Source organism: Hippocampus zosterae, chromosome 1 (assembly GCF_025434085.1).
Source record: "Hippocampus zosterae strain Florida chromosome 1, ASM2543408v3, whole genome shotgun sequence".
Classification (NCBI taxonomy): Eukaryota; Metazoa; Chordata; class Actinopteri; order Syngnathiformes; family Syngnathidae; genus Hippocampus; species Hippocampus zosterae.
In genome coordinates, this window is record NC_067451.1 from 18,211,130 (window position 1) to 18,233,776 (window position 22,647).

The 22,647-nt window shown below is 39.7% G+C and overlaps 4 protein-coding genes across 6 annotated transcripts in view; 1 reads left to right on the plus strand and 3 right to left on the minus strand.

Annotated features, from left to right (window-relative positions):
* Nucleotides 1–39: 39 nt before the first annotated feature.
* Nucleotides 40–6,927, minus strand: zgc:195212 (DUF4554 domain-containing protein). 2 transcript variants are annotated; one of them, XM_052066606.1, is made up of 14 exons: nucleotides 6,724–6,927; nucleotides 6,470–6,566; nucleotides 5,117–5,170; nucleotides 4,919–5,031; nucleotides 4,745–4,828; nucleotides 4,609–4,664; nucleotides 4,022–4,093; nucleotides 3,487–3,682; nucleotides 2,959–3,076; nucleotides 1,380–1,538; nucleotides 1,149–1,270; nucleotides 957–1,067; nucleotides 791–889; nucleotides 40–704 (listed from the first exon to the last, which is right to left on the minus strand). In XM_052066606.1, the coding sequence occupies exons 1-14, from the start codon at nucleotides 6,742–6,744 to the stop codon at nucleotides 657–659; spliced, it is 1,350 nt and encodes a 449-aa protein (XP_051922566.1). In that variant the 5' UTR covers nucleotides 6,745–6,927; the 3' UTR covers nucleotides 40–656. The 2 variants fall into 2 exon arrangements, with proteins under 2 accessions (XP_051922566.1, XP_051922560.1); XM_052066600.1 differs by having other exon boundaries at nucleotides 2,959–3,082; nucleotides 6,724–6,922.
* Nucleotides 6,928–7,371: 444 nt separating this feature from the next.
* On the minus strand, nucleotides 7,372–9,142 carry LOC127601477 (thiosulfate:glutathione sulfurtransferase-like). The gene is made up of 4 exons (XM_052066765.1): nucleotides 8,992–9,142; nucleotides 8,013–8,141; nucleotides 7,706–7,868; nucleotides 7,372–7,551 (listed from the first exon to the last, which is right to left on the minus strand). The coding sequence occupies exons 1-4, from the start codon at nucleotides 9,002–9,004 to the stop codon at nucleotides 7,497–7,499; spliced, it is 360 nt and encodes a 119-aa protein (XP_051922725.1). The 5' UTR covers nucleotides 9,005–9,142; the 3' UTR covers nucleotides 7,372–7,496.
* Nucleotides 9,143–9,387: 245 nt separating this feature from the next.
* Nucleotides 9,388–13,018, minus strand: si:ch1073-303k11.2 (leucine-rich repeat neuronal protein 4). Of its 2 annotated transcripts, none has more exons than XM_052066725.1 (2): nucleotides 12,906–13,018; nucleotides 9,388–10,428 (listed from the first exon to the last, which is right to left on the minus strand). In XM_052066725.1, exon 2 carries the CDS (start codon nucleotides 10,424–10,426, stop codon nucleotides 9,653–9,655), a length of 774 nt encoding a protein of 257 aa, XP_051922685.1. In that variant the 5' UTR covers nucleotides 10,427–10,428; nucleotides 12,906–13,018; the 3' UTR covers nucleotides 9,388–9,652. The 2 variants fall into 2 exon arrangements, with proteins under 2 accessions (XP_051922685.1, XP_051922675.1); XM_052066715.1 differs by lacking the exon at nucleotides 12,906–13,018 and adding an exon at nucleotides 11,564–11,734.
* A 6,502-nt stretch (nucleotides 13,019–19,520) lies between these two features.
* slc16a2 (solute carrier family 16 member 2) overlaps nucleotides 19,521–22,647 on the plus strand; it is a 41,782-nt gene continuing 38,655 nt past the window's right edge. The window contains exon 1 of the mRNA XM_052066556.1: nucleotides 19,521–20,395. Within this exon, the coding sequence (XP_051922516.1) occupies nucleotides 19,993–20,395 (403 nt within the window). The 5' untranslated portion in view covers nucleotides 19,521–19,992. The remainder of the gene's footprint in view (nucleotides 20,396–22,647) is intronic.

Here is a 22,647-nt window from a genome sequence, read left to right on the forward strand (position 1 = left end):
CATGGTTTAACTATTGATGACAATAAAAATGGAGCAATGTATTAGACCAGTATTTATTTAGTGACCCAAAACACCCATTTTACATGAGAAAAACATCACGGAACACCACCAAACACAAATTTGACAAAGAGTATGAAAAGTTAAATAATGACAATTTCATCTCAATTTACTCCATGTGAGTTAATTAAACATAAAGTCGATAGACGTGGCTGTAAGCCATAACTTCTGGTAACAAGTGGATAGGGAAACTCAGGTTTCTTGTACCTTTTGCCATCTAATGAAAGGGCATTTCATTGTTCTGCCCATCACGATACGTCACTCACAAAGATAGATGAACAAAAATATATTTTCAATTAATACATCATAATTTTGAGACAAACGGTCAGCAAAATGGGTTAGGTCAGCAAAATGGGTTAATTTCCCACATCAAGCTTATTGATCTTCATGACACATTTCGCACATGTACTGTATATTACAGCATGCTGTTCGGAAATAAACCAACCAAATCAGTTATGTACACATTTGGTTTTACTTGTAGTTGTTGAAAAGAAACACAGCTTTTCAGTTTCATCTCAAGCTATGAACTAAAGGTGAACAGATTTAGTTCAAATACATTTCAACCAGGAGCAAACTTTGTTTAAACACACAGCCGGGCATCAGATTTCTGTTCTAGTATCATCGGCACTTTCTAGACCCTTTTCTACCTGTCAAGTGAACAAATAATGCAATTAGCACATAGCATAGTTCATCACATGCTTGTTGACACAAAGTGAACAAGCCTCCTGGGTACCTGAGCAGAGAAGCACCCTTTCCTGGGGACAGATCTCCATGATATCACCCTCAGCAAGGAGTCACGCAGAGAGGCCACCAGCTCATGAGTATCACTCACCTGCAGTAACGTTAATGCATTGCAGTCATCTGGAAATGTACAACAGCTCCGGGCATTAAAACTTCACCTGCATGTGACTCAGGCAGGCTTTTCTGAAGTTGAGGTTGGTGCTGCAGCTCACAATACTGATGGATGCGCTGAGAATGACCTCAGCAGCCGAAAGGAGTTTCTTTTGGTCCTTTCCACACACACGAATACACTCACACTTTTACTCTTTACACTCTGGCAGTTGTGTGTGTGTTTCTAAGCCTTTACTTGCCCTTTTTCTGCGATCTTGAGCCTTCAGTGTGTTACTTAACTCCGTCTGCAGCACTCCTGTGACTGCCCGCCTGTTGTTGATCAGAATGTCCTCCAGATGGCGCTCAATAAGGGCATCAGTGACTGAAATGATAATGTCATTTCAGTCACACACATCCTCAAACTCAATTTCTCCTCTGTTGGAGAAGCCGGACTAAAAATTGAGTTGGTGTTTGTACCAGCAGTCCCTCACCCATGAAGTCCGAGAGCTGTGAAGCAAACGGGTCAGTGTGCTGCAGAAAGAGGAAGATCAAGAGTTTCTGTTTTACAGGGTGCAAATGGAACCTTTTCTCAGGCTCCTGACAGGTTTCATGCTCCAACACGTACACAATGCTGCCTTCACATGAAAGCCCTGCAGAGGAAGAGCGAAGCAAAGACTTATAAATCTACTGTAAATCAACAGAACATTTGCTGAGGAAGTGGAGCGACTAAAAGTAGTTATATTAAATGCTTTTCTAGCATCTCTGGTGCAGTGTTCAAATAGATGAAACATGAGTGTATCAGTTATTTTGAATGATGCCAAGATCTAACACTTACATCAATGTGACTAATTTATGACTATTTACTGTAAACTGCTCCAAATATAAGTGGCACTTTACTCTAAATGACATTGTCGAATTTGCAATTTTGTTCACAGAAATTTGTAATAACTGAGGAAGAATGCGGTAAAATATTCTTTGAAGTTGAAACCAAACCTATGTAGATTAATACTGAAATCAATGAATTCGACAAAGATAACCTTTCAGCGGCAGGCCGTACGTTTGGTGTTAAAAATGAAATATATCGTAACAGTATGCAACTGTGCCACAATTATCATCTGGGGCAGTTAAGAAATGACAAAATGAAATGACATGACAAAGTATGACTTGCTGACCCTGACAGCTAATGAAAGTACTACATCATATAACCAAGTGACATTGGGAGATGCAGTATATAATATGCAAAATTGCTCTATGATGATATGGACTCAAATATCTTTACAAAGTTGAATCATATGAAATGTAAGCTCAGGTTTATGACATTTGAGCAGCTTGATTTAACTTTTTTTTTCAGTACCACAGTGTGCAAGCATACCCAGATGTGAACATATCCAAAAACAATTCTACAATTTGTGTATTATTTTGGGAAATATCACATAATTGTATGTGATACAATATTTAGCTGACACAGCTCGTTCAGTGGCAAGTATGTGGGATAACGCCAAAAAAGTGAAGACAGTCAAACCCTGCTGCAGTCTTTCTCAAACCTGGAAGTGATTTTACGTACTACAACTGGAACCCTGAGCTTGTTAAAATAACCTGGAACAGATCTTTAGTTCAGCAAAAGGAAAAACACGCCATTGCAAAGAGAGTCGACGAAGCTTTCTTGCCACTTTGTTCCTGCTAAATACGAAAGAGAGTGGATTAATCTCAGCTCTTTTGTCTCTTGTTGTCCATGTTACCAACTCAACTGAGATAGAATGAATTCATAATTGCCTTTCACTGATATCACATTTTCTTCTTAATGGAGGAACTACTTTTCTGTTAAAATTCTATTTATTAGGATTCTAAATAATGGCCATGCATTCTATGAAGGAGTTAACAAATCAATTCAAGGTAGTGTTGTCCTCACACTGCACTCTTTGGTAAACAATAAGGCTCTCACACTGTTTAGCTGAGACGTCAGGTTTAAGAGGTCATGCCTTTAGGGTTTAGCTGTGTTCTGGAAATGACACAGAATGTATCTTGATGCAACATTTGTGTGTGCTGTTCCTTGTAAAAGCTGTCGCCAACCTGTGTAGGAGGGGCAGTGAAGGATTCGTTGCCCCAATTCCTGGCAGTCCAGATGAGCTGGGATGTTTTGGAAGAAGGCAAGGGGGAATGTAATGGGAACATTAGAAGGGGTGTAAGCCTGCACCTAACCACAAGTTAAGGAATTCAGTGTGTCTATGTGTTGGTTTTGTGTGAGTTGTATTTTACCAGTGAGATGGTCGGTAGTGGTTCACACATGGATTTTGGAACTGGAGAGTTAGGCTATGGCAAAAATTGTAAAACGTTGTCGGAGAGATGTTAGTCTGCTTTGAGACTGCAGACAAGGGGCCATGAGCAAGGCACTGAACCCCAAAGCCTGAGCTCAAGAGGTAGAACAATGCTTACATGCATGCCCCTTCAATCTCCTTGCATGTTTGTGATCTGGTTCTCTGTGTGGTGCGCATAAAAAAAAAAAAAAAAAAGATACGACAAGTGGAATTTGCCCTTGAGGTATTCTAATCCGGACGTATGATAAATACAGAATATAAACAGAAACAAATGGAAGGATACTTCCATGTGCGTAAGAAGGGTTTCCAGATTGGGGTACTGCAGCACACAAGGTGAAAGTAGGGTCACAAGCTGCAAACTGAGTTCGCCGTACAGGCCACTGTCCATGGTCTCAGGTGGGATGCTTAGAGGCAAATTGCTGCCCAGGACCGGGTGGCCTCCGGGACACCAGCTTCCTTTTGTCACCAGTTTGTTGGTGCTTCAAGTCCAAAGAGATGGAAAGAGAGACTTAATAAACATTCAAAGGTTCTAGTTTAAGAGAGCATATTTTCAGTCTCTTACATTGTATAGTTAGTTATGAGTTCACTAAACACCCAAGAATAGAGCTTCAGCAAAAACTCTTGCATACCATTAAAAAGGGAAAAATATTGACATTTTATGACCCAGTATAGTTACACACCACTGCAAACTACAACCACAACAAAACATATATTGTTGAATCTTTCCAAGAGTGTCAATTAAAAATGAAGTATTGTGTTTGTCAAGGCAGAATTTGTGCTGATTCATCGTGACAAGAACTGCACCATCAGATACTGACAAGGAACTACAGGTGACATCTAACATTCGTGCTGGTTTCATTGGCAGGGTAATTCTCCTGGTGAAGCTCGCTCTGCAAGAACAACAACATTTTGTCAACAAGATGTTTTTCGTAGTTATTTTAATACAAAATACATTTAGTTAGTGTCTGGTACTTGGCTTTTGCATTCATTATGGAAAGGTTCAAAATTTGTTGAAAACGTAATCAAAATTAAACCGATGCAATGGAGACAACGAGATCAATTGTTGAACAAGGCAATACAGCATAATATATAAACTTCATTTTAAATGAATGAACACATTTTTTATATTATGTTATACTCACCTGAGTATAAATATGCAATTTTATTTATTTGGGGATCATTTGTAGAATGCCAAAGTACTTTAAACCAATTCCCACATTTAGGTGCACAATGACAGAGAGCGCGAGAGAGAGAGAGAGAGAGAGAGAGAGAGAGAGAGAGAGAGAGAGAGAGAGAGAGAGAGAGAGAGAGAGAGAAAACATTCTACAATATACCGGTACATATATAAAATATTCTAATTGGAGTGAACAGATACAGTTATGATACACACACAAATGATACAAACCTAAATTCTTGCTGAATAGTCTGCTGGGGGAATTTTATTTGCAGGTGCACGCTGATCTGTAAAAAGAGAAATGAACATTTTCTCCAAATTGAGTACAGTAATGTAGAAAAAAATGTCTGTGCAGGACAATACCAACCCCTGCATTGGCCAGACTAAATACACGAAGGAAATCTTTGATACCAGCAGACCACTCTGGACTGAAGCATCTTAAATCTTTTACCTGTGGAGTAGAACGAGTAATATGTGCCCTGAACAGAAGAAAACCACACATTTCTAAGAGATACTTGCAAACAATTACGATTGATTTTACCTGAAAAAGAAGAAATAATTTCAGAGAGCCGTGCATATCAATGAAAGCGCACAGATCCTGTGGGTCAGGCTCAGGAATTGGTCCTGCGCAGGAAAACTTCAAATCTACGAGGACTAATGCAACAGAAGAAAAAAAACCCTGTCCCAAAGGTGACATGACTGTCAGGATTTACTGAGCCATATGTGTGAGTGCACATACCATTTTTGAGCGTTTCCGGTTGGAGTCTTCCCCATTTAGAACCCGCAGCTGCAACTGCACCACATAAAAGGGGCATGTTTTTTGTAGTCCTTGTTCATCCTCTCTAAAGAACAGTCAAATGACTGCAGGCTACATGTTATGTTGTTGTTTTTTAAGTGAGGAAATGAAATGTTAATTGGTCCCTGAAATCTACTGTATGACACATTTACTATGACACCAGATCAACCGTAGGAAAACTAAGGAGTTGGTTGTGGATTTCTGCAGGAAAAAGTCCTCACCAGCACCGATGAACATCCAGGGTATGGACATAGAGAGGGTGACCTCCTACAAGTACCTTGGTGTTCTTCTGAACGACAAACTGGACTGGTCTACAAACACGGACACCCTGATTAGGAAAGGACAGAGCCGACTCTTCCTACTCAGGAAACTGAGGTCTTTTGGGGTTCAGGGGTCACTCCTTAAGACGTTCTATAACTCGGTGGTGGCCTCGGCCATCCATTATGGCATTGTCTGCTGGTCAGGCAGCATCTCAGCCCGGGACAGAAAGAGACTGGAGCGACTGGTCAGGAAGGCCAGTTCTGTCCTGGGTTGCTCCCTTGACACTCTGGAGGAGGTGGGCAACAGAAGGATGCTAACTAAGCTAAAAGCTATGATGGCCAGTCCCTCCCAACCCCTCCAGCCCGCCCTGACAGCACTTGGTAGCTCCTTCAGCCAGAGACTGTTACACCCGCGCTGCAAGAAGCAGAGATACCGACGCTCATTCCTACCGACTGCTGTCAGGCTGATGAATAAAAAATAACAATCATAATAATAATAATAATTAAATGATGTGAAGGAAAATTGTAAATAGTACTGCGATTTATCCATTTGTGTTCATAATGTATTTAATTGAAAGATGTTACTTGTTTTTTTTCTCTTTCTCCTTTCTTCTTTCTACATACATTCTTGCTGCTGGAGGCTGTAAATTTCCCCAGTGTGGGACGAATAAAGGATATCTTATCTTATCTTATCTTACTATTGAATACGTGAAACAACCAATCAATCCCATTTAAAAGTTGATTTTCAAATACGCAATATTGTGACAGTACAGTATTGCACATTTTTAAAATCAATTCTTCATCGTCCCTATGGGAAAAACCATCAAAACAGCTGACACATTTGTTTATTAGTGAAAGAGAATAAATTACTAACCTTTTAAGATTAAGATATCCTTTATTTGTCCCGCAATGGGGAAATTACATGTAATTATGCGTACACACAGATATACGTGTTGGCACGTGTCAACGTGAGTTGCTGTTAGCTGTAGCCTATAGAGCACCTACAATTATTTAACAATTCAATGTTATAACTTACCAGCGCAGTTTGCGGCTCCTGGTTCAGCCCAGAGAAGGACTAAAAGTCCCCCTTGACAGTGACCGTCCTTTCCCGAAAGTAGAAAGAGCCGTAGTGCCTAAGGATCGAGGAAAACTACTGTACTACTACCATCATAACATGCTACATATTGCGCTGCTAATTAGCGTATGCATATTGTCTTAACTATTAAAGGCAGCTCTCCAATTAACCACCACAAATGATAACTTGTGGTTTTGGAAAAACACATTACTGACCTGCTTTATTTGTTCCAGCATCGTAAAATATAGCCGTGTGTCATATAGTCACAGGTGCTATAATTAACCTGGGCAAAAAGTAGTTTCTTCAAGTACCGGTATACTGTTAGTAAAATTTGACACCAAATTGGAGGCAGCATGATATAAGTGGACTTTTAAAATACTATATTTTTATTAACTTCACAGAAGTATATTTGGCTTGTACTGAAAAGTATACAGATACTTATAAGTATACTTTTAAAATTTAATGTGTTCCAATTTAGTATGAAAAAGTACACTTTATATAATTATACCAGAGTATACTTTATAGAGTATACTTCATATAAATTGTACTACTTTTGAGGGCAAATAACTATCATTTGATCATGTCACTTATCGTTGATACAGTATTATCATTTCAAAACAACAAAGTTATATCTTATCATATCTATTGTAAAATTGTTTTGAAGTAAACAATTGTATTGTAATTTAGCAGCATTACAATTGGAAGATGCCTTCAGGGGAGAAAAAAACCTATGCCCACTCACCACAGATTAATATAATTGTAATATTTATTCTACGTAATAAGTGAGTAATACATTAACAAATACAAACCTCTGGTTTAGGTACGGTATTACGACTTGACAATGACGACAAAACACAACTGGGCAAATACAACTTTCAACTTCTTTAATGAAAAGATTGAGTGTAAATGAAAGCAAACCAGGATACAAAAAGTAAGCACAAGAATACATGGTCCAATTCAGCCCCTATGCTCTTCTCATCAATAAAAGTCACTGTGCTGCTTTCTCAGACCACTCCTTGTATCCTCCGGTGTAATTACGGGCACTGAGACACAAGAACACACACATGTTGCTTACTTCATGAGGAACAAATGCATCAGTATGTTCCAAGCAAAAAGAGTTAATAGAATATGTTGACAGCAGAAGCCCAAATGACTGTACTTCCCTAAGTACAATATGAACTGAAATAACTGTCTTACTGCAAGTAGCCAAGTTGGTTTGCTTTGCTTGTGGCCGCTGCCCCTCGTTTTCCCAGCAAACAGTGAAAGACCAGCTCTGGGCAGTCCAGTGGTGGCTTTTTGACGCCATATTTTGCCTTAAAGGCTTCTGGTTCCAAACTAAAGGCCCCTTCCACTGTATCAACTGAGTTATTGACATGAAATGCAGGGAAAAAAATGTATATAAGAAAGACAAGTCAGCTGACATGACACCAATCCATACTAGGCTAAACAGCATAACTGTTTCAGACTACTGTATTTGCAAGTAAATGATGGAGTCGGAGCTGACCTGGGATATGAAGAGATCCGGGTATATGTCCCTCGTCCACTTCCTGCTGAGTACGGACATCAACAAGAAATAGGCTTTGGCCTTTTTCCATAAGTGCTTTCAGATCATCATATGATATCTCCATAACGGCTGTAAAGCACAAAGAAATATAATACAATTAATGTTGAATGCTCCAAATAAATGTCAGCATTTGCTTTTGAACCAGACCTCAAATCAGAGGATATAATTACAACATGCAAAGCAATTCTTGTATAACTTGAGTAACAGGATCCCACACCTAATTACAAGCATGGAGAATTAAAGTTTCATAAATGGCTCTGCACCAATCAGCACACAACACGTGATCCGCATTTAACAGCAGTACTTAGAGTAAACGGTAATTTGTGGCTCAATGTGTTATGAAGCCCTCACAATGGCTATTGTACTGGAGTACATTAGTAAAGTACATTCCGTTTAGCTGTACAGTACAGGCATCAACTGTCATTTCCAGTACCTGTAAAGGAAAAATCTAAAATACTGTAGTTAGTAAGTCATGTTTTTTTTTGTATGGAGATTAGATATGTTGCATTCATCTCCAAAGGAAAATTAACGGTGTAATATGCTAGGCTGTCATTGTCGTGTATTTCGTGATAGGCATGCCTATTGAATACATTTTGTGTCTCTGTTGTGTTTGTTTTGCGTTGCTGCTCGTGCTCGTACGTTGCTGACTGCCTTCAAATTTCCGCGTTTGCTTGTGTGCTTTACAAAGTTATTGTTTGTCCTTCAAGTGGCACAACGATAAAATGTGTTTTTATAAGGATGGTTTCATTTCATTTTAACTCCTCACGGTTATTTTTCTTTATTTTAAAAAATATGATCGTCTACAACATAGTTGTTAAAACTGCGGAAAAAAGAAGAAAATGACGTTTCACGCAATTCATACAAATGGCCCGAAAAACACCACAAAATCACGTTTGATCAAGAAAGTAGTCAGACTCACCTGAATCTGCCATTCTCGCATATAGGCAAGGAACTTCCTGGTGTTCTGTGACAAATCATTGCTCTGTATACTATGTAGAGGCGGGACTTATTTTACTCTCAACCAATAATATCAACGTTTCAGTGTGACAGTAAATCGATCAAATAAATGCTGTAATAGTTCTAAAATGTTATCGTAGTATAAAAATAGGATTTTACTTAATAAAGGACATGAATCTTGACTTCAGTTTAGCAGTGTGCCAGAGGAATCCTTTTCTGAGGGTTAATAGATTCTTGAGAAGAAAAAAAAAAGAAATAGAGATATTATGTTCAGAAGCAATTTTAAAACTTATAAATTAATTAGGCTGAATTTTATTTCACACAAAATAAGACCAATGCTCACAAAACAAAACACAAATTATTTAGTTTTTATCCATAAAAGATCATTTTATTACCAAAGGTTCAGCCATTATCACAAAAATATAAACACAAACTGAACTAGAGATCTACGTAAGTCAATTGCCAGCAAAAACAGGTAGTTCTAGCCCTGAAATGTATGGTATTAAACAAAACAAAACAGATCATTTATTTCTATATTGACACATTTCCTGATATGGTAAATAATCCTCTCTTGGACTGTTTCCCTATATGTTTAACATCCTACTAAAATAGTTCTATCTGGATCACAACGTCCCTTCTGTGCTGTATGATGGGTTTCCAAGTCCATCAGCTGAGTCTCTCTTTGCGTGTCGTTTTTTACAACATCTCCAGAGAATCACACTTGAGATGAGGACCAAGAGAAGAATTCCTCCTCCGATAATACCGACCAAGACTTCATAGTCTGATGAAGAGGGAGGGTCATATCGCATGCAGGAAAACTCTGTGGGTATGCTGTGTCCTGCTTTGTTAACCGCCTCCACACACACCTTGGTTCCAACTTCTAAAGACCCCACCAAGCCTTGTCGAGAATCTTCCCCGAACTGTATAGTTTTTCCATCTTTTCCCTCCACCACCACTCTGTATTGAGTCACCACAGAGGTTGGAGCACACCACTTGACCTCAACTTCCCCCTTATGAATTGGTATCATTGACTGCAACCGTGGTGAATGAGGAGGTTGATCAACTCCACTGATACCGGGGCAGAGGCAACCAGTCTCTGCCAACAGCTTGGCACAGGGCACCTGATTCTCTAAGCAGGGGTTAAATTTGCAGAGCTCCCGTTGTAAAAACTGCATCCGTGTGGTGGCGAGTGCATCCGGAGGACGTTTGCTGGCGGAGTCATCCTCTTCATCATAATCCTCATCGTAATCTGCCCCAAGGCCAGTAATAAATGTGAAACGTGGACGAGTGATTGGAGGAGATGTAGAAGCAGCATCAGTGACAAGATGGGAGTGAAGGAGAGGCCAGGCCCTCAGGAAAAGGAGAAGAACAGTTGGGTTCCTACGTAGTGGTGTCATGCCTGTCCAGAGACATTGTAAGGGCGATTACAATAACGATGCAACAACAATAACCAATATTGTCTGTCAAATCATTCGCCTAATTGTATAATTTGTAATTACGAGAGTCATTTTTACCTCACTGTTACAATATCAATTAAATAATTATTCTTCTTGCTCATATTTTTTTCTGTTTTGCCTGTGTAGCTTCTCAGTCATCCAGGCCATGGTAAGGTTTTCTGTCGTTTAGTGAATTAAATAGACTTCAAAGCCACCATGTTTGGTGTACTTGCTGATGAGACTCATCTGGTTTAGGAAAACTAAAATGGCACTCTAAGGAGCGCATACATTAGCCAAGCACAAACAACCCTAATCAGTGTAGGGTTTTTTTTCACAAAGGTGAAAGTGGTTTACTTTCAACCAACCAACCAATCAACAAACAAACAAGCAAACTCTGCTGTAATTACTCTTTGTATTAGTTACATTCGACAGTGTTGGTGTACCCACTGAAAAGTGTATTTTGAAAATGATGCAAAGAGAAGGAAAATACACATCATTGAAAATAATGTCTCAAACACAGTAGGAGCAATTTAGTATAATAACTAACTAACTAACTGAGGATCATAACTACATTTTTTTTGTATCGTATTAGTCACATTACGCAGTGTATCACATTCAACAATGCAGTTGTAACTAATCTAAATTGTCTAGTTTGAAACTTATTTTCCTAAAGCTTTAAAGAGAAAGAAAATAAACATAAAAAATAAGGCCACAAACACAGGACAAACAATAAAAATCATCTTCTTTTTCTTTTGAAAACTGTGTTGATAACAACACAAAGATACCCGAGTATGCACATTCATGTCTTACCAAAACTAGAAATGTAGATAATACTGTATTGTACTAAGAAATGTACATGAGAAGAAATGTTCCTGATCTTCACAAACGACAATATAGGGCTATAGTGGAATCTCAACAAATGAGTGCGCTGACAAGCTCAGTGGTTTCCGTGGGAACTTAACGGTAATCCAAGTGCACTAAAAACGGTTCCAGATGATTGCTTTGTTTGAATGCCAGCACAAATTACTCAATCGCAAAGAATAATCCATGACATTGTCTTGCATTTTGGACTCAGAAAAGGACATTGGTTTACTGTACCTCTTTGGTGGTGAAGAATATTTCTTCTCAGTTGTTCCTTGTGTATGTGTGCTTGCCGTTTTGTGTTCTCACTGCAAGTTTCTATAAACTTTCCTCCTCCTCTTCTACCGCCTCCTCCTCCTCAACATCCCCGCGTTTCTCTCCTTGGTGCCTTTCCCTCCCCCCTGTCTCCATTTAACATGCTGCCTCTGCTTTTTTTTTTTAAACCATGCTGCAATTCTCAACAGTGCTACAAGCTATGATACGCTTGAATGTGTCTTTGGGGGAATTTAGAAGAACATGTATTTTCAAGACTGGGCTGTTTAGTGTTACCATCAGCTTGTGCAGCGCTCAGCATATTAATTGACTTGCTGCATGAAAGAGGCTGTAACTTGTTGTGTGTGTTGTGTTTTCGCAGCTGTTGTTCATTATTTAAGCTAAAAACATCCGACAAGCTATGCAGGTGTTCGAGTGACTAGGGCATTAAGGTCAGCATCATTGTGTGCTTTTGAGGGTAGGGGGTGAGGAATGCATGCATGTTTATTTCTAATAGTCTCCATCCAGCGCTTGAAGCCCCTATTGTGAGTGAAGTGGAACGATGAATGCTAACCCTGTTCCTTGCCGGTAAAGCTGGCAAAGATTGTTCTCTTTCTTATTCGTGAAACAGAGTGACCAAAAAAAAAAATCTGCCCTTTCTTGAGCAAATTCCGTGACTTCCACCGTTGTTTTCTTTAAAATAAATGATTTTAAATTGGGAAAATGCCCACTGTCACGTAAAAACAAACAGCATCAAAATGAGATCGTGTGAATGTGAACTTTCCTGCCTTGATGTAACCATGTTCATATGAAGGCAAGCCTATTTGATAACATCAAATGAAGTAGTAATAAATTCTTGAAAATATTAAACAAGTCTTTGAGGAGTTAAGCCAAATAAGACGACAGTATATGGACTTGAAGACTTGCACTGTTTGCACATTAAACATGACAGCAAAAAATGTGGTGTTTAGACGTCCACACAGTTGTGCGCATGCATGTGTGAGTGTATTAGCCAGATGTACCGGATAAGAGAGAATTTGTGTCAAATGTCCACTAAAACCACCACGACTGAGTATGAAAAGATGGAAAACATTAATGGTGAAGCAAAACATAAAAAATAGATTAACAAACACGCAATGTATATAGAATGCATCTGAAGTTGTGTTTTGCATTTCATTATGTACACTGCATCTCATTCAGGACGTTGCTTATATTTGCAGTGTTGCTTATGATTCACTGAAGGTGTGGGAGTAAAGGGAGAGGAAAACGTCATCTTTTTTATTAGTCATTGTAAATGACTAAAAGTTACAGTTTTAAGAAAACATACGTGGAAGAATCTCCTGAATACACACATTTATGTCTTCAGTCTTCAGGTAGTGTTGGCACGGTGACCACCATGTCCTCCATCCTCACCAGAAATGCGGGCGCTGATAAGTATCATAAACCTGTAACTGGTTGGTACATGTTGCTGCGGTTTATCAGTCTTCTTTTCTGAACAGTCTCTCCCCAGTCTGAAGTCTTCATTGATGTCTGACTGTCTTGTTGCCATTGAGAAATGTACTGTTGTCAAACACTAAGAAATATTCTTTGAGGAAGTGGGAAAGACACGTTAGACAGGATGACAGACTAATGACACTTGTATGAGAGAGCTTGTACTACGCAATGACATGTAGTGACGATCATGGGTGGTGAGGCACTGATGAGCAGCCATTAGTCGGTTTTACAACTTTATAAAACAAAGTTGCGCATTTGCCATTTAAATTAGAAGAATGACATTAACTGGCAAAAGGAAATACACAAGCATTACTTTCACACACACACACAAACAGGCACACACACACACACATACATACACACACACAAACATACACATTCACATACACGTACACATACACATTCACATACACATACACATTCCCATACACATACACATTATTCACACACACATACACACACATACACACACACATACACACACACACGCACACATACACACACATACACACACATACACACACACACACACATGCACGCATAAACACATACACACACACACACATACACACACATACACACACACACACACGCACAGTGTTATTTAGAGAGTCTAAAACTGCTCATTAGAACACATTAAATATTTGGTAAATATTTGGATCAAAGTGCAGATACAGAAGTAACCTGCCAGCAGTAGTCTTGGGTCATTACAGTATGTCCATATTACTCAACATTTTTAGCATACTATACCTGGGCTCCAGAGCTCTCAATGGAGGTAAGAGTCATCAGACTTTAGAAAGAAAGGAGCTTTGGGACTCAAAGAGAGGGAATGCGACCCACAGAGGCTGGGTCCAATTCCTGAATCTTAAATATTTGTGTTTGACAAACTATAGAAATGTTGTATGTATGTTCTGTTTTGAAATCAGTCTAATATTCTTCATGCATAATTTTTCATTGCTTATGTTTCGATCTTGAAAGCTACAGAAAAAAGGAAACCGGAGTTCAAGTCTTGTACCTTAGATGAGTTCCCTTGGCAGGCGGAACATGAGAATTGTTCTTTGTGTTCATTCATTCATTTCCCGATCTGCTTTATCCTCACAAGGGTCGCGGGGGGTGCTGAAGCCTATCCCAGCTGTCTTCGGGCAGTAGGCGGGGATACCCTGAACCGGTTGCCAGCCAATCGCAGGGCCTTTGTGCTCATGAGACAAAAAACACTGAGTGTTTCACTGTATTTTGTCCTTTGAACTGATAAAGGAGGTTAGTGCTTATTCGTATTAATTTATCTGACAAGAATGGTGCCTAATAGTATAAAAGTGATGTACCTGTCTGAAAATGACTCACCTGTTTTATCAGATGAGGGACACTTACAGACGTGATGCTCTTTGACAGAACTCTGTGCTCTGGTGTGGAACATTCTTCTAGTACATGGCCGTTGAAGCATTGCTAAAACAACCAATCTACTGCCGGTCTCAGGCTTTTAGATAAGAATGCAGTCTGTGGATAAAGAGCTTATTTCCTACAAGAAAAGGAGGAAAGAAGTACGTGAATCAATTACAATATGCATTACCGGGGGTCATGAAAGTTTACTTTTTCTTCCCCATTTATCGTGCAATTGATATTTTCCCCAAAATGTGATTTTATACATTTACCCTCAGTACCACTCCTTCCGCAGGAAACAAAGGCATGGAATGGTTGGTCCACACTCCTCTCAAGTTGTGCAATACAGGTACAATACAATACAATACATGCTGATTTATATAGCGCTTTCAATCTACAAGAAGTAGATTCCACTGCTGATAAGAATGTTTAGTCTTCAGCGATTTGCCTACGTGATGTCCCGTATACAAGTCAAATTTCTTTGATTATGAGTGAAATTTTCAAAGTCGAAAGAGTGGGCATTTATTATGCATTATGAGAATACCCTACCACTGGACAAACAAGCCTGTTGATGTTTTGTACAAACTTTGGTGCTATAAGGCCCCTGAGGAATAAATGAACCCGGAGTGAGTCATGCTACTACAAATAAGAAGCAGCTTGCCAGTGCAGGATTCCACTCCCACCAGCGAAGCGTGTTTAAGCATGTTGCATAATACTGTGCCAACCTAACCATTGTAGGTAGTGGGATAGGACACACTCATGGTAGAAATACTCATGGAAAATTATCCTATTTCTTAGCGCAGTGAACGCCAAGATTCAAGAGAGTGACCTACACCCACTGAGCAAGTTCCAACCAATAAATTTCCATTGACTGTGTTCATCTCAGGACTTAGATACTGTCTGAGAAATGTGTGGGCCTCTTGATGTCCTACAGTTGCTAGACAGATACTCATTCCCCTTCTACATACACCTCTGAGGATTTCTCTCTTCCTAATTTAACGGGAAGCACTGTTATTGGCTGTCACCGGTGAACTTTGACATTGAAAACAAAATTCCAGGACAGTTATATGCGATCGTCCTTTGTGTTTGTAGTGTTACGTGAATTTCTATTTTAAGCTATTTATTTTTAAATGACTGTGGATGGTGTTTCTCTTTTTCTGAAAGGGCTGACATGTGTCAATGATGATGTCACATCCCATCCAATGACTCATTCGTTCAGCGCGTGTTTGAGTGATGTTGAATCAAGGAAAAATGAAAGAGTCTCAAATATTTTACAAAAGGGTTGGTTCATTCATGTTACTCACAGTTTAATATCTACCAGTAACTGTCATGATAGTCTGAACGCAGTGTCTCAACCAAATCATTTTATTGGAGTGAGTTAAGCCCAAAAGCCCCTTTATATGAATAATTGTATGTGTGACCTTTTGCCCAACATATAAAAAAAAATATTACCATTAAAAAACTGAACACATCATCTGCCACTTTTTTTGTAATTTTCAGATACTAATTAAACACTTCCTTTACTTTTTAAAAAAATGTAGTGACCACTGCAAATTTAAATTGGAGTGGTAGTTTTGGGCGATATGCTCGCACATACTTTACATCGGATGGTAAACAACTTGCTTTATCACAAAGAGTCAGATAAAATAAAGTGGGTCTGTTATATGTACAATATCATTTTTCACTACTTTTCATGGAACACTTAATGGGTTAAGGCTTGTTTACAAGCACAAAACAGTCTAATCAGAGGTTTCAGGAACATTATCAAAAATTAATGCTGAAAAACAAAACGGTCTGTTTAAGTTGTATGAACATGATGTGAATCACACGCTATGCCCTTGCAGTCAGCAAATGTCAACATGACTGAACACCTTTGAGACTGTTACATTATGATCATGCCTCAGAATCTACAGCTACTGTAGAAAGTGAACACACCCTAAAAAAAATGTAAGAACAAATCATTAGGGAAAAACACAACATCACCTCTAATCTATACAAGTGATGAGGAAACACAACTGTTTGGGGAAAATACAATATAACTAAGTTATTTTTATATGCAATAAAATGACTCATTTTATGTGCACTGCAGCTGTCTATGTTCCTTTCAAAGGCCCAATAACTCACAATGTAATTTTCTGTTATTGTCTGTGAGTAGAAAAGCCACTGGGGCGATAAGGAGGGACAGTTAAAGAACATGTATTGGAAAATGGCTATGATTAATGTTCCATAGTAGACTTGTCAACATATAGAGTACGGTATGAAATACAAAATAAAAAAAAAATATATATATATATATATATATATATATATATATATATATATACACACACACACACACACACACACACACACACACACACACACACACACACACACACACGCTAATCAAAATAAGCGGCACGTTTTTCCTGTTTTAGCCTTAGCAGAAGAAGCAGTAATAAAAATGTATCTGTGTTTCTGAAAATTAACAGGACAGAAAGTTAGTATTTTTTCCCCTTCAATAGAACAACGAGGTTAGAGTTTCTTGGCCTCATGAGCGTGAGCAAATCTTACACAAAGTTGCAGCACCCCGTAGTGGAAAATACGCGTTACTGTTCAATTTCAAAATTGATTAAAACAGCACGTTGCTTCTATTTCGGAGTGAATTAAACAGCACTAGGAAAATACAGATAACAAAACTGAGTCCTAAATTCATCACTAAATAACTTTACTGGGAACAAGGGACAGCACAAAAAAATGACCATTAATGTCGTGATATAATATCAACATTTTGCAGGACTTCTTGATGCTCCCAGTCGTTCCTACATACGGACCATCTATTGTTCCACCCAACCGTTCATAAAACTGAAGAGAGGGAGTTGGTCTTTTGTTTCAAAATTGACTGCGTCAATCCAGCCTCCACTCGCAAAATCGAAGTGAAGTGAACCACCACCGCGATTGTCAATACTGTGCATTACGGTAATCTGTCGCCTTCAAAATAAAAGAGACACCACTCATACATAAATGTACGGAAGAGGATTAGGGCCAATGAAGAAAGAAAAAATAAGGTTGGCAAGATTCTGACTTTATTCTCAGAATTCTGACTTTAATGTGAGAATTCTGACTTTAATCTCAGAATTCTGACTTTAATCTCAGAATTCTGACTTTAAAGAATTCTGAGATTCTGAGAATAAAGTCAGAATCTTGCCAACCTTATTTTTTCTTTCTTCATTGGCCCTAATCCTCTTCCGTAATACGGAATAAACGTCATTTTTGGGGGTTAAAAGAAATTAATTAAAGTATAAAATAAGTAATTTCTTGGCTATCGGGGAAAGATTCACGGAGGAAGAACAAGAACTCTCAGAACAGCACCAATAAGCGTTCTCAAGTGGAGATAGAAAATAAAGTCAACGGTAACTGTACATCAATTTCACCTGATATTAAAAAAACAAAACAATAAAATTAAATAAACCAATCTAGGTGATCGCGCAACCACACCAGGTTGTTGACGCACTAGGGCACCCCAGGTATACAACCACAGTACTGGCATTCAGATCGAATGTTCCATTACCAATTAAAATGCCTCTCAAATATGACATTTTGAGCTCCTCTGCTTATTCCAAAAGATTCTTGAAAATGAATTTCAGTTATCCCTCAATCAAACCAGACCTGCAGGACACTAGAGGACTGCAGGTATCCAACAAGACATGTTGACATTTTCGACCGTTTTAAAAAAATCCTAAAAATGTAGTTTTCGTTATCCCGTGAGGACTGCACGTCTGGGGATAACATCAGCTATCCAGCTATCCAACGTGACATCGCCCGTCCGAATCTGATTATGCATCTGGGAATAAGGGGCCTCTGAAATGTGGCAAGATTGCCTTATCTTATCCTTATCCTTATCCTTATCCTTATCTAAGGTGGCCTGAACATGTTGACATTTTCGACCGTTTTGAAAAAAAAATCCTAAAAATTGAAAGTTTGTTATTCCGTGACGGCTATAGGTTGACCTAGTTTTCCCGTCCGCCTCTCCCAATCGCCCCAAATCCTTGTGGTCTTTTTTTCTTGATACGCTATCACAGACGCGTCATTTCGGCGACTTTCTTGTGTTCGTTGTGATAACGTGACCAGTCTTTGGTTGTTAGCTAACAAGACAACGCGTAGGAGGAGGCTGGCAACGGAGCTTGCTTGGAATCCACTGAGACACGTTCGTGCATGTTCGTAAATCCGAAAGGAACTGAAGTATCATCGTTTCCTCAACCGAGCCATTGATCTTCACCGTCAGGTATCGATTTGATACCAAGTAAATACCGTGTGGTTGTCTCTAAAATTGATACCGCTACCGATTATTTTTGCGCGTGTGTCGTTGTGTAATTGTACCAGTTTGTGTGTGTGTGTGTGTGTTAGTTGCGTGAGGAGGTATGTGTGTGACGGGGGAATATTATTGTGCATGCCCCTTTCCCATGTAGATGCCGGGGGCCACCCAGGCACCCACCGCCCCAATTGGCTATACCCTCTAGAAACCCCAGAATCAATGTGACTGTGAAATAAATACTTAAGCACTTGGCAGTCCAGGCGAAATTCCCTAGATTCTTGTTACTTGAAAGAGACTCGGGTAAAATCAATTATTGTCATGATAAATATGAAAACGTTCCTGATGTACTGTGTTGCTTTCCAATAAACTAAAGGGGAAACAGAAACTTGTTATCACATCTCAGATTGATCTGTCCAACTTCTGCCATTTATTTCCTCGAATAGAGATGTTAGAATTATGAGGAGACTGCAAGGTCTAACTGTAAACCTGTGTCCTTCACTCCACATTTTTGTAATAAGTCATGTGTTCACACAATACGTAAGCGTCTTTTTGTAAGTTAAGTTGTAGCTCGTGGAGACTAATGACTAGCAAGACATAAACACAATCAGCCAAGTTACAGTTTGGTAAAACATCAGCAGTGCATACCATATGGGGCGAAACGGGACACCAAATATAAATCTCATGGTGATATCCATACCTATCAACGCACAGGGAGCTATCGATAATATCGATGCTCGTATCGATCCATCTTTCTCGACTGCCAGGAAAAGGGGGCGTGTGTTAGTTATTGAATGACGGCCCTACCGGCGGCAGTGTTTTGATCGGAGTGTGGACGGGACGAGACAGCCTATGAAGTATCCCCACAAAAAATTGGTCACATTTTATTGGAACAATTTAACCTCGGTCAGCTTTTGTTGCGTTGTTGTGGGGGACAAGTGCTACCTCGGCCGAGACGAGGTGCTTGCAGGTCGGTTGTCAGGTTCTTTGGTGGGCGAGGAAACAAAAAGTAAACATGGTATCTTTGTGTTAAGACTTTATTTAAAATTTTAATTCTTGAATGCACACATTCAATCGGCTCGTGGCTCTATTGATGCCGATGCTGTGAGCAGCGCTAAGGGTATTGTCGGCCACTATGTTTTGAAAGAGAGCCAATCAAATTTGCTATTCAAATCCACCCTTATGTCAGTGACCTACATCTCATGTGTGTACGCAAAGAGCCCGCAGTCTCCTCAACGCTAGAGCAGGCAGCATGGGGACGAACGGGGTAGACGACCATGCGCAACCGTCTAGCCGGGTGTCCGAGGCAGAACAGTCGGCCGAGCAGGACGATGCTGCTCAAGAGTCGGCGGGCTTAAAGAAGGATGAGCGTTCAGGGGAGAGCGATCTTAAAGTCCCTCAGGAGGACAGCAACGTGCAACTGGTCGAGGCTGGATTTAAGTCGATCTCATCCTCGGCTCTCGAAACTGACACGGCAGAAAGGCACGGCGCGTTATTCTCGCCGCCGGAAGGAGGTTTTGGCTGGCTCGTGGTTTTGGCAGCCACCTGGTGCAATGGGTCCATCTTCGGGATTCAGAACTCCTTTGGCATCCTGCACATGATGCTGGTGAGGGAGCACGCAGACACCGAGGACAAGACGTCACAGTTCAAAGTGGGTAAGTAGGACACATACATTAATGCTGTATAGACTAAATCACTCACTCTCACAGGAGATGTGGGTCGCCCTGCACTTTAAGTGCATCTGCAAAAAAAGAAAGAAACAGGCCTATAAAAATGATGGATCGTTTCATCATGGCAAGCTCCTTATGAACATCTTGCAGTGGAATTGGAGAAGGTTGATATTAAGCAATACTGTAATTACTACGTTATCCATCTGAATAACAATTGTTTGATCCATTGAACTAATCATCTAGCTTCTATAAATCTAGTTAACGTTTACTGAAAACAACTGGCTAGTATTGTTCTCTACTGAAAGCCAACATTGAATACAACATGAAGTGGGTCAGAAAGGTTCCAGGACCGGCCTCATAAATGGGGGTTTGGACTTTCACTTGTACTCAAAGCACTTCACACTGACTCCTCATTCACCTAGAGAAGACGGAGCACCAGGAGCCACTGAGGTTTCGGTATTTTGCTCAAAGTATTTTAACACTGTCACAAGGGCCGGGAAGTGAACTCACAACCTCTTGGTTGGAAGATGACCACACAACTTCTGAGTAATCTCCTTGGAGTCTAATGCACTTTCCCAGCCTTCCCTGCCATGCCTTGATGTGCTCCTGGAAGGATCCCTCTGGGATCTTCAACAGCTCTGTCATCAGGCCATCTTTATGTCGTAAACTTCTTCACAATGGGTCCTCTTTACATTCTCCTTGAGCTTAGGAAGATGGAGAAAAAAATCATACAGAGTTAGGAAGATGGAAAAAAAAATCATTCAGAGCCAGCTGGCGTTAGTCAGGCAAGTTGTTCCAGCACACTAAAGTTCTTGTTGGCCAAGAACCTTTAGATTCTGAGCGAAATGTGAATAGATGTGTTGTCCCGACACAATTCTTACCTTGTCTCGCGCACTGAATAAAGCAATTGCTGCTCAGCCTCTTTGAAGGAATGTTGGTTGTCCGTCTGGCCCTGTGGCAAGAACTCGCAGAGGATGATGCTTTTTTTCTTTTGCTTTAGCGATGTCGGATGCTACCCGTGAAGCCTAGAGCAATTAATCAAAACTTAATTTTGATTCGGATTTTAACTTCTTATAATCATAAAGATATTCTGATTGTAAAACAATTGATTTGCCAAATAGTTGTCTGGTTGTTCTTTTGAAACTTGGTAGTTGAATAAATGCCAAGTTTTGAACTCAACAAATAATTATTTTTCTTATTGTGATTTCAATGTAAAAAAAAATAAATAAATCTGGATTATTATATATTTTCCCCTCCACCATTGCCCAGCCCTAGAATTTGTTTACAGAATCGTACTTGAAGATCCATTGGCCTCCCTCGAAAGTGTTGGGGTTTTCCAGTAGGATTCTAGATATTCCTAAAATAGACACAATAATTCCATCACAAGTCTGGTCTGATTGGCCTCATCATCACGCACTCTGCTCATTGCTGGATAACCAGATACACACAGGATATGTAGATACAAGCATGTGGGAGAAAAAAAAGTTCAATGGCTGCTGAGAATCAAGGTCACACTTACAGACTCGAGAGTGATTAGACTGAAGGGGAAAATCTGTAGTTTGCCTTTTAACTCTATCTTTTGGGACACCAGACCTGGGACATTTCTGACACCCTTCTTACATTGTCCAAAGCGGGGAAAATGTTAGCGTATAATAATGATTGCCCATAGGCATTCATAATGATTTAATAGTGATATTAGCAATTATTTCTCACCAAACAGTACTAGACAGGAAAAGGCTTGGCAGGATGTGACTGTTTGCACAGGACATATGCTATAAAAGTTTGTGATAATTAGAGTTCCAGGAATTGAAATTCAAAAAGCTGACCTCCACCGGAATCATGGCATTGTTTCCCTCTCTGTTTACCTGCATGCTTCTGGTTTGTAAACAGGCCAGTGACAATGTTGACCCAAATTTCCGAGGGTCTCACGCCTCAAGGAATCCCCTGATGGTTTTAATGAATTTGTGTCTTGGTGAATTCAATTCACCATGAAAAAATCTTGAGGGCCTGCTCTTTGAATTTGTTCCAGACTGGTTCCACAGTAACAAGGATGGGTTAAGGTCAAGATGTGGGAAGAGATTAAGATTCTTAGGCTGTGCCCCGGAACAATTTTTGCCCTCCGACATCAGCGCTAAAGTAGTAAATAAAAGTGGTGAAAGCCTGAGCTGCGGGGGGCTGGTCATGTGTCAGTAGCTTGAAGTTTTTCATGGCAGCTCTGTTTGAGTATGTCCATAAGG